Below are 17,452 nucleotides of genomic sequence, written 5' to 3'. Positions count from 1 at the left end.
CATTATTATTATTATTTCCCAGTTTACCATAAGTCTTTATGTTGTCTGCAAATTTGATTTATGTGTTTTTTAATATTCTCATCTATGTTATTGATGTATATGAAAAAGGGTAGGTCTTATAATGGACCCTTGTGGCACCGCACTTATCACATTTCTCCATTCAGATTCATTTCCATTTAGCACGACCATTTGTTGCTTGCAGATGGCCTCACACATCTGCAAGCTCATGGAGGGAATCATTCAGCAGTAGCTGGTTCATTTATGAATGACTACAAGGGGAATTTAATTTTAGATTCTTTACATTCATATGTATAGTTTACTGTAACTCTTTCATTGTGCTATGTTGCTAATGTTAAATGGCAATAAAAGTTGTTCTCTGATATACGTGCTTTGCCAAATACATCTTAAAAAATAGTTTCAACATCCAAAAATGTTTTATCTAGATAACTGGCCTTCAGAACAGGAGTTTGGGGAGAGAATAAAAGGGCTAGAATGAAAAGGATACAAGGTTTCCACTAGTTTTTCTAGTCCAGAAATATTCCAGATCCATAGTACTTGAATTTGTATTATTTATTGCTTTTATGTTTTACCTATAGGCAACTTGTTGTCCTGATAGAGTACACTGTTGTCCCCATGGATATGATTGTGTTAATGGTGGATGCAGGAGAAGAGCAGATTCTCCAAATAATCTTGAACTTTTGCTGAATCAGTTCTCGGCACCAATTAAGATTAAAGAGGTAGGTTTATCTATGGCTTAATTTTAATAGTTTTTGTTTTTTTGTAGTCATGCTTGGTTATTGTCTATAAGCCTATACATTGCTGTCACAACCAGGTTGCACAGGATTATCACAACCACGTCTTTTCCGACTGAGCAATATTTAACAACTAAATGTTAAATTTGCTATTTAGTCTTCAAATTTTGCTAATTGAGTTTTCAGTGCCAAAAAATCTTCTATGTGCCAAAGGTTCTCGTTCAAATTTCATTGGAACCTAATTCAATTAATGTTATTTGGCCTTCTAGCCATTTTTGTGATTGTACTTCTGGTACCTCCACTTAGTGAAACTTTCCATTCCCAAAATAAAAACCAGCCACATAATTTTCTGACTGTTTTACTAGAAGTATAAACCAAGTACTATATATAAAAGAGAAAGCGACTTATACTCATTTTGAAGTGAGAAAATTTCATTCTTTCAAAATGTATTCTTGTAAGGGATCTTTTTCACACCAGACCCATAAACTTTCCAATGCCTAAACTTTGATTTTGTTAACTATTCATGCATCATTGCACACATCAGTAGCATTCTGGATTTATTTAATGTATTGCAAGAGCTTGGTAATTTGGATTCCAGTAACTGAATTTCTTTAGTAATCTGAATGTGTTCACATTCAAATTTGTTACCCTTTCAACCCAAATAAAGATTTTGGTTAAAAGGTTACACTGAACAGGAAGCCCAAATAAATAAGAGTTTGAGTGCTTGAACTAATGGATATTCATGTTACTGTCATTTCTGCCAAATGAGAAACCCAAATAAATTTGAATTTGTTAATGTTTGGACACTCATTGTAAAAAAAACTTTTAACTCAAATATTCAGCTAACTAAGATACGGGTGGGCCCCATATGATTAATAAAGCATTACCGAGTATAAATGGCATTTCACTTTAAAACTAGTATATTTCCAGCTTGAGTTATGTGTATTCACATAGTTTTCATTACCAATAATACTATAGAAAAATATTTGATCTATTATTTACATAATTATATGAGATGAGTAGTTTTGGGTTAATATTTCTTTTTAGTTTTTGGTCATATTTTGCTATACAGTAAATCGAATACCTTTCCAACTTGAATTGTGTGTAATAACATTAGTACAAATTACTATAATTTTCAATAATTCTGTAGGAAAATATTTTATTTATCTAATATGTAATTATATGAGGATTTGGGAAGATATTGGTAATTGTACTTTTCTGTGGGGAGCCCCTGTGGCTCATGGAGCTAGTGGGCTAATATGTGATATATTAGACCGGGGCATTAGTCTGTGGAATTCGACCTACCAGGAACCATAAGCCAGAACCTGGCCCCCCTCAGAGAGGTTGCAGGGAGCAATGGCCCTGGAAAATCCCGGTGAGGTTTGTTTTAATAAGCCTACTTTTCTGGGTGCCTGACCCCGATCGATGGCAGATAAGGAAACCCCCAATCACTGGGGTTTTCCAGGGCCATTGCTCCCTGCAACCTCTTTGAGGGGGTCGGGTTCTTGCTTGTGGTCCCCGGTAGGTCGGACTCCATAGACCAATTCCCTGGTCTAATATCTCACATTAGCCTGATGGCTCCAGGGAGCCTCAGAGGCTCACCCAGAAAATGGCGTTTCATTACATTCAATGCTGGTTGTTTTGTTTTTGATAGTATTTCTCTATAAAACTAATATATTTCAACTTGAATTATATGTAATTACATTCTATTTTCATCACAATTATACTGTAGGAGTATAACTTGCATGTACAGTATATTACATAATTATAGGAGGATTTGACATCCTATTTTTTGCACCTGGATTTTTTCTGTCCTTCTCTAGGGGCAGCCTGTATGTTTTGGCTTCAGTGCTGGGTATTGCAACCATGTTACTTACATTGCAAAAGTTTATGGCTTTGACTGCTGTCTTTTCTAAAATGTCTTAGGCTAGGTATTGGTATTTTAGGGATCTATCAGTGCCCTAGTGCTTGTTACCTAATCAGTTTCCCTGGTCCTCTCTGTGCTTGTGTTGCTCTGGGTAAGGTGTCTTGTACTGGTATCTTACTTTTGGGGAGTTTGATCTAAGTGAGTCAATTTTCTTTGCGTGGTTAGCTACAGAGATGCACCGTTTAGCCCCCGTCCGGAAACGAAGAGTTTATGTAATGAAACTCTTAAGGGATCTCGTTGGCTCCCTGCTCCCTTTCTCCTTTACCAGTTCATTGTCTTAGGCTCTGGAATGAGGTTTGTTGACATGGGAGCTGGTAGTTGTTATAGGGGGCTACCTGGTGGTAGCCAGCTGTTACAGGAGGGGGTATGACCTAACTTCTGGATGAATTGTTTGCTGCTTTATATATTTACTTTGTGATCTTTGCAGTTGTTTTGCTTCACTTCCCTTTTTGGGGTTTGTCTTCAGTTAGGGGTAACTATAAATCTGTACCACTGTGAGGGGGACCAGGTTTTAGATTCTGAACTCCAGTAGGCTATTAAGAACACTTAGAGCTGACCTATATGTGTGAAACTATCTCAAGCTGCTAGTTACTGGGAGCCACATAGGCCACCTTTTTGCCAGAAAGAGGCATTTCATTATATTCACTGCAGTCTTTTTTTTCCATGAAATGTGTTTGAAATTCACACTGATTTATAGTTGATGGTCAGCTAATATTCATGCAAATATGGTATAGAGAACAACAATGTAATAATGACCATATCTGAAGCATAAGTTATGTTCCTACTAAATCTTGCAGCATAACTATACAGTATTCTTCAAATTACAGTACAGAATTGCTTTTGAATTTTATTGCAAAACTAGTAATTTTAAAAAGAGAATTAATAATATTCATCTTGATTTTCAGGTGGAAAGCCTTGCCTTAGCAATGCCAAGTGGTGAAATCAGTAATGTGGTATGCCCTGATAGGCAGTCACAGTGTCCTGATGGAAACACTTGCTGTGAAATAGCTAGTGGTGGATTTGGTTGCTGTCCAATGGTGCAAGTAAGATAACTTTTTTTTTTGTTTAGTGAATTGTATTCTTCCAAATACTAGTTAATAATTTTACTCGCTTTAGTAGTTTTCAGTTTATCTAGCCGAGTGAGTTTCAAACTTTGTTGTACTCCCACCCAATTGGTTCTATAAGTTCATCTCTAGTGCCCCCTACTCAGTTTGAGCCTTCAGTGCCATTATTACGATTGAATTTTTCACTTCTAAGAACCAGTCCAGAGTCACATAAACTTGACTACTGAGAATTGAGCCTGGAACTTAGTCGAAGAGACTGGTATTGTAACTGCTGGCCATGGATGTAAATATTGCCCCTACCTACCATAAAAAATTATAAGGGAAAATAACAATGTATGTGACCCACTAAGGAAGACATTAATTAAACAAAATTTATAACATTAGCATTAATATATTTACACATTTATTCAAAATCTGATTCACCAGTTTTACAAAGTATGAAAGTCATTAATTTATACAGTACACAAGTGCATAAATAGAGGGGTATTGCAAACAAATCCCTTTCTTGTCAGCCCTGTTAATATGGTGAACAACCTTGATAATATGTTCAGTTTCCAATGTCGAATCTAACGTTACTGAACAGAAGTTTAAAATCTCCATATTCAGCAATCTGAATTTGATTTCTTTGCTTCATCAGATGTTGAACAACCACAGTATAACCTTGCTCCACCAAATATAATGAAAATGCAACTGTGAACTTTTTAACATGTGTCTATAATTAAAGCTAGAGAATGCTTCTGCTGTCCCGTGGTGTCTTTGTGCCCCCACGGAACTCCGAGCTTACCCCTAGAGGATTGTATTGCCCACTTTGGGAATTACTGATCTAATGGAAGGTCAAGGCAAACTTATTGAATGGTTTTTGTGACCCAAATTACAATTTTGATGACCAGACAAACAGTAATTAAAAGTATTTTTGGCACCTGGACATTAGTTGCTTCTTCCCTTACAAACCAAAATTTGATGGGCAACTAAAATCACTTTTAATGTGAAAGAAATAATTGAGCTTGTGTTTGGATAAATTATGGATTCGAATCATCAGGAATATCATTATATTCATTAAATATAAATATATATATAAACAATAAATATTAAAATTTAAGAGTTTTTAAATTGCTTTCTTCCATATTTGATGTCTAAATGTACTAAATAACAAATCTTGTGCTAAAAAGACACTTAAATTATGGCACTAAAGGAAATCTTTGCGACAGAACACTTTGGAATTCATTAATCTGGACAATCAAGACATTGCCTTTAACAGATTTTCAATTACTGCTATGAATTTTTAAGTGGAATGTCTTCTGTCCTGTCTTTTATTGTGACACATCTGACTGAATTAATTGTATAAAAGCTTAATATGTTCATTGTGGTCTATTTTTCCCATAGGCAACATGCTGTGGTGACATGGAAACATGTTGTCCATATGGTTACTGGTGCACAGAAGGAGGCTGTGAAAGAGTGCCAGGAGTCGCTTCAAATTTGCTACCATTTCTGAACAAGACACCTTTGTCACCTAGTTTTTAAAGAAGAATGAGATAGAGTAATGCTGCTGCCATTGCTCATCAAACTTTGACTCGCTTAGTATTATTTGTTATTAATTCTCTCGTCACTTGTAAGTCATATTTTAAATTAATGTCTTGAGTGTAAACAAATATGTCTTGAGTGTCTGCTATATTTAATGATACATAGAATGTAAATTAAAAAAGGCACTCATGAGTAATTTGCATCTCATATATTGCAAGAGTGAAATATATTATAACCAACTTCAACAGCAATTAACTTTAAATCATGTCTTGCATTTTCCAGAAAAAAATTATTTAGGTGTGCAAGATGTAATACAAATATTTTTGTATATCACCCTTTTTACAACAATTGTAAATAAATTTTTTTATAAAAATTTGTACTGCTTAATATACAAATTTTAAGGTCATTGGCGTTTTATTTTGCATATATATATATATATATATATACAGTATATGACAATTTTTGAGACAAAGGCTAAGGGTAACCAATCTATAATATAAATTTAAAAACAATTATGATTTTGGAACCCTTTTGTTCATAATCAAAGATGAGGACTCCTGCTTAGTGGCAGCTCATTTCAAAACATTAGACTGAGCTCTTGATATAGTTTATTATTGTTTGAATTTAATTAGAACTTGCAATGCTTTGTCACATACTCTCACTACTTTATAAATACTCAAACAATTTCCTATCATCAGTAGTTTTAGTGTATAACAATGATACATGACTTTACAAGTGTCATGTACTGAAGGCAAGTTATGTTATGTGGGAGGGAAAGTAAATATAAAATTATTGTAATGAATGGGCAACTTGTTTTCCGATTAAAGCCATGTTGTTAAAGGAGCAGGATTTCTTAAAAAAAAAAATAAAAGGGCTAAATTGATAATTACTTTGGAATTGCTTGCAAATTTAATAAAGTAGTTTTTGCACAATTAATAATTTATCATTGTTACCATGATTAATTTTACAATATTATTTATATCCAGGATATTTAAATCCTGTAGTTTAAACTTACTCTAATATTTCAATCAATGTATTAATCATTATGATGTGTTAGTATTGCCATTACTGTTTAACATCCATAGGATATATTGTGGCTTTGTCATGGTACTTATGACAAGTTTCTGTTCAATATCAGGAAAATATCTCCTCATATTGATATGACAGAAACTGAAATTGAGCAAGTACCCTCACCCCCCCTCTCCCCTCAAAATAATTATCCATATATATATTTGGTAATAGTTCCTATATTATGAACCCCATACCCATCCTGTGGATAGTAAGTGGAATAGGTTAAAGGCATAAATGGGTTCAGAAACAACCAAAATTCATTTGGCTGAACAGTACATAGTGAGTAAACCTCACAAAATTTCCTGAAACTCATTGCCTGAGTACTTTAAAATCTCTTCTGTCAAAGGAAAACTTGCGACATGGAAGATACTAATGTATTTTGGAAAGTGTTCATGACAATTGTATTATATAATTCAAAGATGCCAAGGAGAAGTTTCTTGTGTATTTTTGGCTTAATTCATATTTGAAATGAGCTATTATTTTTCTGCAGCTTTAATGAAAGCACAGTACAGTACACTTTTGACCTTGTCACTGACTTATATCTACGGTACATTACAATGGGATATAGTGTTTAATTTAGACTTGACAGTTATAATTGAATTTTATAATGCTATACTGTACAGCATTTTGAGTGGTAAACAAGCATATAAATTAATCTTTAAATCTGAGAACAAAATAACAAGTACTTTAATAATCAATGAACATACAATTGACACTAAATTCTTTTAAGAGTTAACAAAAAATCATATCCAATTGTTATAGCTTTATACAGCATAGAAATAAACAATAATAAAAGCCAGTTGAGGATTAAACTGACAAACTAAAGGTGATCAAATCAAATATTGTTTTAATAGAAAAAATAGTTTAAATATACATCAATAAAGATTTTTATTGATATCTACAGTATTTGAAATTAATCACATAATTAAAAAATATTCATGTTTATTTAATACTATTATTGTGATTACTGGGTATTTCTTATTTAATATATCACAATGAATCATTAATAAGCCTGCAATAAATTAGTCTAGCCTATTGCATTCATTGCTTTAGCAATGAGTTTCCTCAGGTAGTATGCAGAGAAGCGACATAATGGATATGATTCTCTACAGGAAGCCGAAGATTTTGTAATGACTCCTATGTCAGCTGCACGAACATATTGTTTTGCCCAATCCGGAATTGATTTCTTGGCAAAGTAGGATCTGCAGGTAGAGATAAATTAAAACTTTAAACCCATAAACTATGATTTAACACTATATTAAGAATAAAAGGAATAGTATAATAAGTGTAACATAATATGCTCCTTTCTTGAGGTTACAGAAAGGAGCATACTGTATAATGCTACAGAAAGGATGCAAATAATGCATCTTGAATGCATTATTTTTAACTCCCAAATATTATGGGCTCAATGTATTACCCAATTTCTGTGGTTCGTATATAAATGCAAATAAAATATATCATAAATTATTCTAAATAATGGTTTAATGCAACTATTTACTATTGCAGAAATAAAATTAAACAGGAATAAATATAAGCAACATGATTGACTATTAGAAGGCATTTGCAGAGCTTTAAATTGAAAGAGAATATTGGCTGGTGAGAAAGGAAGATGTAGATGGAGTGTACTGTTTTTTAAATGGTGATGGATGGAATATATTTAAAAAGTAAAAATCTGATTGTGATTTGGCTTTGCTGGTGTGATCGAGGTAATATGGTAGAAGAATTATGCAAAAATAAGGCAAGGACATCAGTGTGGAAGTTTTAAAAGGTGTGGATAAGGAATGAAGTAAATGTAAAGGATTTGCCAGATTGCTTTGCAAAATAGTACTGTGACAGATGAATGGAACCAAGAATGTTTTGAAAGTAATTGGAGAATATTTAATCCAGTACAGAAATGAATTTCCTAAGGTCTTTACACAAAAAAATCACAATTCTTCCAAACAATTGTGATCATGGGTAATTGCACTGGCATTTGATCCCCAATGGTGTAAGTGGTTGGCTACTGTTCCATCACATTGTCTACATATCCTTTCCAAGTGCTACATGCATACTGCTTGGTGCCTTACCCTGATGATTACCTTCTCATCACCCAGTCTTACAGATTCAGATTAACTGAATCCATGTCTGCAGACTAAGGTCAATCAAGGGGTCCTACCTGAAGGCTTTCCTAAATATTGCTTCGTGAATGAAGACGTGGTCATCAGTGTTGGCATAGATGTCGCAGAACACAAGAGGAAGACATTGTTTAGAGTCGTGTTGAGTTGCACTTTCGAACTCCTGCTTCAGATTATTGAGTTCTAATTCATGGTGTCTCGACACTGTTACTGTTGGGTTAAAATTTGTAAAGTTAAGGTTATTCTTTAAATGCATATATGTTTTAACTGTATATAGGCCTACACTAAACCCATAAATACTTTTTAGGTATTACCAGATGTTCCAAAATGTGTGGAATAGTAATTATATATGTAATATAATTTTTTATTATTTTTGCAGAATGTGTAGGAGAGCTTTAGAGGGAAGAGTTACACCTTTTGGATACTTTAAGTATCCAAACAAATTTGGATACTTAAATGACTATTTACCTTTTATCTGGAATGCATTTGTAATATGTATAGCCAGCATAAATGAATGACAAATTACTGGGAAATGTAGAGCACTACAGTACACATGTTACCTTAGTAAAATTATGTAACATCTAGAAGAACAAACAATAAAGTACTACATTTACAAAGCTTGGTCATGATGTTGCTGTAACATATGGGTGTTGTATAACTGATCATCGCTTTGCAAGAAAAATGTGTTATGTGATTATTAGATATCAACTGTCTACCCAGTAGTTAATGTTCAACATTACAAATTTTTATCCAATTTCAGTTTTATAAAATGATAAATAATTATTTTTGGTTGCACAAGTATGATTTGAGAATCAGCTGTGAATCAGCTGATTACCAAGGCTACGTTGTGGAGTTCCAGAGGCTCAAATTTGACTATTTTTTTTTGCAAACTATAATACTACATTACTATATTCAAGCAGTGAGACCTCAGCTTCCAAAGATTATTGCAAGGTGACAAAGTTATCCTATAATTAAGCCAAATTTAATGCCAATAGATTGACACTAGAACTAGCAACTATTCAAATAAACATGACAACTTCAATCTAAACGAAACTTAAAATAATGAGCACAATGGGATCCTTAATATGTAATTAAATAGAGAATATGATCGATGAGGAAGGGTTGGTAACATTTGATTTCTAACTGATTACATTACAGTTTCTCTATAAAAAGTCCTGCACTCAGTCAAGTGCAAAGCCCAGCTATCAAAATAATTTACACACGTACTGTACTGGAAATACAGTATTTGTAACAAATAATTAGCAATAGAAACAATACACCTTATCTGGAAAAATGCAGGAAACCATAAAATATACTAATATTAATTGTTATCTGACAGAATTTTTACATTGAACATTTACATTTACATGTGTGTCCCAGTGAGGCCACAGTATGGCTTGAGTGTGGGTTGGAGAAGTGACTAGGTGATGTGCAGCCACCAGGAGCAGAAGACCTTCATGCACGCTGCACATAGCATAAAAAAAGAAAGCGCTGTAAACATTCCATTAGAGCAGCAAGGAATTGAACCAGTGTCTTCTTCCGTGTAAAGGTAGGTGCTCAACACTTATTTTATGTTAATACATGCATAAAGGAAGGCTGCTGTTTATTATTAGTCTTCACAATACACTACTTGTTTCTTAATCTCATACGTCGTTTATCTACTGGAAGCGAAATATGGATACAGTGCAAAGATTTCAGGTATTTTATCATTGTTAATAAGATAGGTTGTCATATCATACAGCGTGAGCTTAGATTTATCTCTAAATGGCTCAATTTTATTACAATCCAAGATATAGTGTTCGAGTGTGTCTGTCCACACACTTTACACTTTACTTCATCTAGATCCCTATACAAGCCGAACTGCCAGAGATACTTGTAACCAAGTCTTATTTGAGCTGTGACAACGTCTGTTAGTCTGCTGACTTTGTTACTTGCCCCATACACATGTTTTACTTCACACATTCAATTGTGATAAACAATGGACCTGCTAGTTCCAGTTTACACTGTTCTACTTTCTTCAAATCCATCCAGGCGTTCTCGTCTAATGACACTTTTAAGGGACCTATTTGATAACTCAAGATTCCGTTCAATACTGTCTTTATTTACTGCAACCTTAGCAAGGGCGCCAACTTTATCATGTTCCTGCAGGCCAAGATGAGAAGGAATCCACAACATTTTTATATTTACCCTCTTGCTAAGTATGCTTATATATCTATGTCTGGCTTCTGAGACAAGCACGTTATTACTTGATGGCAAACTGTTTATTGCTAGTAGTGAGGTAAGGGAGTCTGAAATAATTAAGCTGTCTACTTTGGTGTTATCAATAATTTTGAGTGCTAACAGTATTGTTACCAACTCAGCTTGCATTGTGGATACCCATACTAATTCTTATATTCCTTTGAATTGTGCTGCCATCGGGCTGATGAGCAATAACAGCACTTCCTGCTTTCCCGGTAGCTTTATTGAGTAATCCTTCAGGGTATATGGTCTGTGCGATGTTTTCAGTTTGTATATTGTGGATGTGTTCCACGGTGCTTAATTTAGCAGGAAGCTGAGCATGAGGGTTGTTTGTGATTAGTTTCTTGGTGAGTTATGCAGGCGTCAGGATGTCAAAAAGTACTACCTGCCAGGGTGGAAGGAAGTGCTGTACTCTTTCATTGTGCAGTCCCATCAATTTAATATGAGTGGCTGTTCTTTGAATCCACTTAGACTCGCTGGTTCCATTAAGTATGTGTTCTAACAGTTCAACTGACACAATGTTGTTTTTGTTATCACACAGAAGCTTTTGTCCCATCATAAGATTGATTTCAAGTATTCTATCTTCGTCCATAAATTGGGATTGCCAGCTGCAACTGCATTGTACCAGCATACAGAATCACTGGTTTGTGCTTTTATCCTTCTTTCCTCAGTTATGTCCAGCCACTTGGGCTGGACGGTAGAGCGACGGTCTCGCTTCATGCAGGTCGGCGTTCAATCCCCGACTGTCCAAGTGGTTGGACACAATCCCCGACTGTTCAAGTGGTTGGGTACAATCCCCCCCATCACCCATCGTCTCATCCCAAATCCTTAACCTGACCCCCTTCCAAGGGCTATATAGTCTAATGGCTTGTCGCTTTCCCCTGATAGTTCCCTTCCTCAGTTACCTTGTTACGGTGATTTTGCCTGATAATACCTCCAATTTGTAGCAGAGTCTTGGGTATGAAATATTCAATGTAGTCTCATTAAGCGCCGTCAGCAGCAAGCATATCTGCTCGATCATTTCCATAGATTCCAACATCCACAGGAGTTTGACGACTCTTCCAATGTCATTGTATTGGAAGTCTCTGGCTATCTAAATTTGGCTATCTTAGCAGTCGGTTCCCTGATTTTGCTTTTAACACTGGGGATTATTCATTCTCTTTCTAATAACTTTCAGAGGTTTAAGAAAGACATTGTTCTCCTGGTTGTTCTTGGGTTGATATATATATATACTAGGAGAGGGACCCGGCGGCGCCTGGGTCTCTCTCACATCTCTCCACTCCCACGTCTTTCTCAATATTCCCTCTCTCTTCCATCTCTTTAAATTCATTTCTTTCCTGCTCTTCACATCTTCTCGACCATTCATCACCTTCCCTGGTATTAACCACCACTTAACTACCGCCCTACCACTCTTCGCCACTTTTTCTTCATCCGTTAACCCCTGTTCATCCCGGCTATGCCCGGGTCTGTCTCTCCCGAAATTGTTGGTAATTTTGCCACTCCCCTTTTCTCTAAATCTTTCCTCCTCTCACCCCCCTTACTCTCTCTATCAATCTCCTCCCCCTTAACACTGGGGAGACAACCCCTCCCGTAAATTAGATGTTTTGGGAGTTCTTGGGGACTCCAAGAATGATTACCAGGGCTTCATTTTGTATGCTCTCAATCCTTTTCATGTCGCTTTGGAAGTAGGTGCATAAAGCTGGTGCGGCATAGTCTATGACGGAGCGCACATAGGCTGTGTACATAATTTTAAGCAGGGCAATAGAGGCCCCATGCCTAATATAGGTCACAACTTTCAGTGGCCTGAGTCGACTTTTACATGTCCCTATGAGTTGGTTGAGCTCCTCTTTCTTTCCCTTGATAGAGCCGACAGTGATGCCAAGGTACCAAGGTAGAATTCTTTCTGAGGTATACAGGTCAAAGGTCGAGATAGTGTAAATATACGAACAACTTTAGGTTGGCATTCAATTATATGGCTACAAAACTGCTAAAAGGAAAACAGTTTATTTACAAGATTTTTTAGAATCCTGTAAGAGTATATTTAGTGTCGTGGGACCCCATCTGGAAAACAAATTGTTATCATGTTAGAGTGCAGAGGCTGATACCTAATGGGTACCGGAAATGAAACAATTTCATTTTACCACTAGAAGCTAGACCAAAAAAAAAAGGGGGAAAAAGATTAGGTTACTTTTAAGTGCATTATTGGGTAACTAAAGATTAATAAAAAAAATTATTACTCAGCATTAGGTGAGCCAAAGGATACACTGAAGCTATAAACAAAACTATATATTTATGAAAAAAAATAAAGTTGTAGTTTCTAAAGCACTGCGTATGAGGTGATACGATAACTGGGTAAAGGATAATGGGTCATTTTTAAGATTATCATCCAAATTTTTGATAACAGATAACGATAATAACGAAAATAATAACAGAATAAGATAACATTTTTAAGATCTATCATCTAAAACACATATAAGTAATCATGCTCATTATTACTCACCTGACTCATTAGCGGAGCGTGTGTGCCTGCCGTTATCAACCACCTCGTCGCCCTCCTTAAAATCTCTGCCAACTCCCGGAATGATAAACGACGTTAGAAGCCTAAAGGCGTAATATACTACTTGTATCTTCACCTCTATAACCGCCGTGATGATTTCTATTATTATAAAGATGAACGCTGTAACGATTTCCACTATAATAGTTCCAATGGCTTGTACGACCCCGCTGATGGCATAGACGGCTTGAGAGATCACACTCGACCCTATTCTCTCTATGTATGGGTGGAGAAAATGGAAGCTGAGAGCGTTGTACACTACTCCGGTGCCGCCCCCAAGTAAGACTCCTCCAGCAGGCTTGACGATTGTGGTATAGATTGCCTCTTCGACGTCCTCAAGTAGGTTGTCCAAAAAGAAGGTGTGTGCTGGTGCGGCCAGCATTATCACCACTACAGTCGCTAAAGTCACCTTCGTCACCATTTTTGAAAGTGATGTGGTGGATAGTGATGAGGTAGATAGCATGTTACACAGCTCTAAATTTCTAACGTTCACATGTTTTTGTCCATATCTGGCATTTTTCTATTAAAACATATTGCAATTATCACGGTTTGTTTTCCATAATTGATCTGCAAAGAAATTACATATTAGCTTTCACTCAGTATTTGGGATCATCTGGTGAAATACCCGTAAATTTAATTTATGTATATAATTCTGCCAGTCTTCTCTTATAACCAAGTGTGAGGGTGAGGATCTGACCTTAGTTGAGGTCAGATCCAGCCTGAATCAAATTCAATCTTAGAGTTCTTAAAAAAAAAACCCAGCAATATACATATTACAAGTGGGATGAACATCACCTAGGAATGAGGGTAACAGGTTCGAGTGTTACAAGAAACTGAGTTTTTTGTCCGGCAAGAAAAACTGCTCCGACATTCTGGGTTTAGAGGGCGCCGATCTAGAGGGCAGGGAATATTGGACCACGTAGCCTACTATGGCAGTGGGAGGGCAAGGAGAAAGTTTATTTTATTTTTTTTGTGGAACATTGATTACTAGTTAATTTATACATCATAGCAGTAACTAATTTAGGTTTAGTTGAATTAGTTTATTATGGCCCTTACGTCCATCTTATGGGTAATGACGGATATGCTATAGATTCACATAATGGGTTCAGAAACTGTACCTCATTATTCTTCAGGGAACCAATTTACATCTGTGGTAAATTAGTTACATTTTTAATTTGCCTCATATATGTGAATATGTTACAAATGTAGTGATCTAGTTAACCTACAATGTTTTAGTTCACGTTACGGTCCACGGTCATGAGATCAAGAAAATTCAAATGTTTATTTAGGTAAAGTACATACATACATACAAGGGGTGATACGAATATTGATGAATTTATAGATAGAGCTAGTACACACAATGCCTAAAGCCACTATTACGCAAAGCGTTTCGGGCAGTAACGAAAGGCAAGAGGAAAGAAACGTGTGCAGTGTAAGCTTACAGTGTGTGTAGTATTTACACAACCCGTCCTCGTAATAACACAGTATTGTGACGTAAACCTTATCTAAGGCCAAAGACTGTCGTACTCGAAAATGATAGCGCCTCACGAAATTGACATAATGTCTCGTTTTCTGTTCATGGATCCTCTGGTAAATTAGGATAAGGCACTTTAGTACGACAGTTGCTTGACGTTGGGGACGCTCGCTAATACGGGCTGATCTACACTAGGCCAATCTGGGACACATGTCAAAGATTTTAAGTAATATGTCATCACGCAGTGGATAGGCCTAAAACAGAACACCTCTCCCCCCCTCCAAGAGGTATTTATAGCCTAAGCCTAGTAGTACAGAGAGTTAATTACAGCCCCGCTCCTGTACCAGGTAAGTCCACTACGGGCTCACCATAGCCCGTGCTACTTGGAATGTTTTGTTCCAAGTAGCGAATCTTAAAGAACAACAGCCTAGTAGTAACCTAGATCACAAAAAATACAACATACGTGTTCAGAGTCCATACTATGTTATCATGTAAAGTGTTTAACACAGCTTGTGATAATTTATCGTTATATTACACACGGTAAGTTCCTGCATTTGGCGTTGTCATTGAGTACGGTTATTGCGTATTCTTGTAGTCGGTCATCTGAATCATGGAGGAGGGTTGGGTGGACGAGCGTCTGGACTCTGGAGGCACCAGCAAGGTCTAAATCAAGAATGTGTGTGTGTGTGTGGGGGGGGGGGGGGAGTAAGGAGGAACGTCCAAACTTTCTCTCAGCGAGACTCCTTCCTCACCTTCCATAAGGCGCTCATTCCTCTACTCATTTAGTTACAGCCCCGCCCCAGTGCCAGGTAAGACCACCACAGGCTCACCATAGCCCGTGCTACTTGGAACTTTTGTTCCGAGCAGCTGACTCTAAACCAACAACATAAGTTCTCCCCCCACCTTCCTCCCCGACCCCACAGCCGCTTTCCCCAGTGCCAGGACCTCCCTCCCTCCGCCACCCATCCTTGGGATCACCAACCACCCAGAGGGTGGGGGGTGGGGGTGGGGGGGGGGGGGGGTAGAATTCCACGTGCACTAAACAGGTTTAGGAAGACAGCGTCTCGGGGCCGCAACATCCTGCTTCTGGCATACACATACAGCTCTTGTGCCAGGTAAGTCCACTACGGGCTCACCATAGCCCGTGCTACTTGAAACGTTTTGTTCCGCGTATCTGAATCTAAAAAAAACAACAACACAACTGCTGCTAGCAGTGTTGTTTTCTTGCAACCGCTACTTTTTTCTTCAAGTTTTTAGCTTGACCGTTATTTGGGCACCATTTCTGCATGCAACTATTGCTTTTGAGGCGTAGCAAATGTTGCACCAGGCGCACTCTTTCCTCACACCTCCACAGGCTCCTGACACTACACTTTCATCCATCCTCCCTCGCCCTGATTATTCCACTACCGGTGAATCAATTTATTCGGTTTAGTTCATTATTATGCACCTCAAACACGTATCCAGTGATCAGTTGGGGGAGCGGTTGCAAAGGCACATAATGGGCCCAGGAACTGAGCTCCAATGTTCGTTTTAACGTTTCTTTCTCTAATGTAGAGCATTCAGGTGATATAAGCCAAACGTGTCTTCTGTCTGTCAGAAGACATGTTTATCTTATATAAAGCACGAGTGTTTGTCAGACACTCTGTCTTTCTGTCCCTCGACACAGTAAATTATTATTATTATTATTATTATTATTATTATAAATCGACATACCCTGCTAGAGACGGGGAAAACATGCTTCCAGCCAATGACACTACCACTGAAGTCAATAGTTTCATCTTACCCACTGGAACAACCTTTACAAAACCAACGTAAGTGTCACAGGCAACTATCTCACAGGCAACTATCCCGATTATCTGTATCTATCCCCAGCAAATTCTTCACATGTTATTTATACACTTCGCTCATTTAAAGCTAAAGCAGGCAGCCACTCTGAAATACTAACCCTAAGTAAAACAAAATAGCTTCAAGTGGTGTAGACTGGCCATAGCATTACTCTACAATAAATCGCTAGAACGCCCAGCCTTCCCTGATATTATGAAAAGTCAGAGTAGACTCACACCATAAAAGTAATCAGACTGATATTATCAACTATTGACCAATATCAAACCTAACCCACATTATCTAAAATATCTAAAAAACGAGCTTAACTCCGATATTGCAAAACGTGATATAATTAGCTCTTGTGATGTTTTATAGCCATATAAAGCACCAACGATGATACAGTAACAAACCTAGTTCCAGTTCTTGCATTATTCACTGTGTATACATATTCGTCATACCTGATGGTTATGTGTCACACGGAAGTCTCCAACAAGTGCAAAATGTTGAATCCGTTATGTTTCGCTGGCTCACTTATTGTTTGGTTTCACTATTTACACACGAGAAAGTTTTCTGCCTAGCGGTCGTCACACATAATGTGGAAACACATCAGCAGCTTCAACATATTCGATTATTTTATGTTTTGATTTGTTTTATCAAAATAAATATGTGTTATGCACAAACACGACTATGGTTTCTAAACGGCAACATGTGATATCGTACTGGATTTCCACATCCTTGCAACACGAAGTATCGCGTCTTAGAACCATTGCACTACGTTATGGGAGTGAGAGGTGATATAGGATATTGTTGCGTTCTCTTGCAGATGCAAAAGAGTCCCCAGTACACTCACCCTCCCACAACGGTCAGCGTTGCACTGACTTGCAACACCGCAGTGATGCCTGGTCACCTGCTG

The 17,452-nt window shown here is 37.0% G+C and overlaps 2 protein-coding genes across 6 annotated transcripts in view; one reads left to right on the top strand and one right to left on the bottom strand.

Moving 5' to 3' along the window:
* Nucleotides 1-5,670, top strand: part of LOC123768676 (progranulin) — a 22,069-nt gene extending 16,399 nt beyond the window's left edge. For all 3 annotated transcript variants that reach the window (XM_045759354.2, XM_045759353.2, XM_045759352.2), the window contains exons 9-11: nt 597-737; nt 3,585-3,722; nt 5,127-5,670. In XM_045759354.2, coding sequence (XP_045615310.1) covers nt 597-737; nt 3,585-3,722; nt 5,127-5,264 — 417 coding nt within the window. In that variant the 3' untranslated portion in view covers nt 5,265-5,670. The remainder of the gene's footprint in view (nt 1-596; nt 738-3,584; nt 3,723-5,126) is intronic.
* Nucleotides 4,115-17,452, bottom strand: LOC123768678 (uncharacterized). 3 transcript variants are annotated; one of them, XM_045759358.2, is made up of 4 exons: nt 17,390-17,452; nt 13,188-13,808; nt 8,491-8,659; nt 4,115-7,537 (listed from the first exon to the last, which is right to left on the bottom strand). In XM_045759358.2, exons 2-4 carry the CDS (start codon nt 13,702-13,704, stop codon nt 7,363-7,365), a joined length of 861 nt encoding a protein of 286 aa, XP_045615314.1. In that variant the 5' UTR covers nt 13,705-13,808; nt 17,390-17,452; the 3' UTR covers nt 4,115-7,362. The 3 variants fall into 3 exon arrangements, with proteins under 3 accessions (XP_045615314.1, XP_045615312.1, XP_045615313.1); XM_045759356.2 differs by having other exon boundaries at nt 16,998-17,422; XM_045759357.2 differs by having other exon boundaries at nt 17,260-17,416.

Source organism: Procambarus clarkii, chromosome 83 (genome assembly GCF_040958095.1).
Source record: "Procambarus clarkii isolate CNS0578487 chromosome 83, FALCON_Pclarkii_2.0, whole genome shotgun sequence".
Lineage (NCBI taxonomy): Eukaryota > Metazoa > Arthropoda > Malacostraca > Decapoda > Cambaridae > Procambarus > Procambarus clarkii.
The sequence above is the reverse complement of the archived record's forward strand: the minus strand, read 5'-3'. Positions and strand labels throughout refer to the sequence as shown.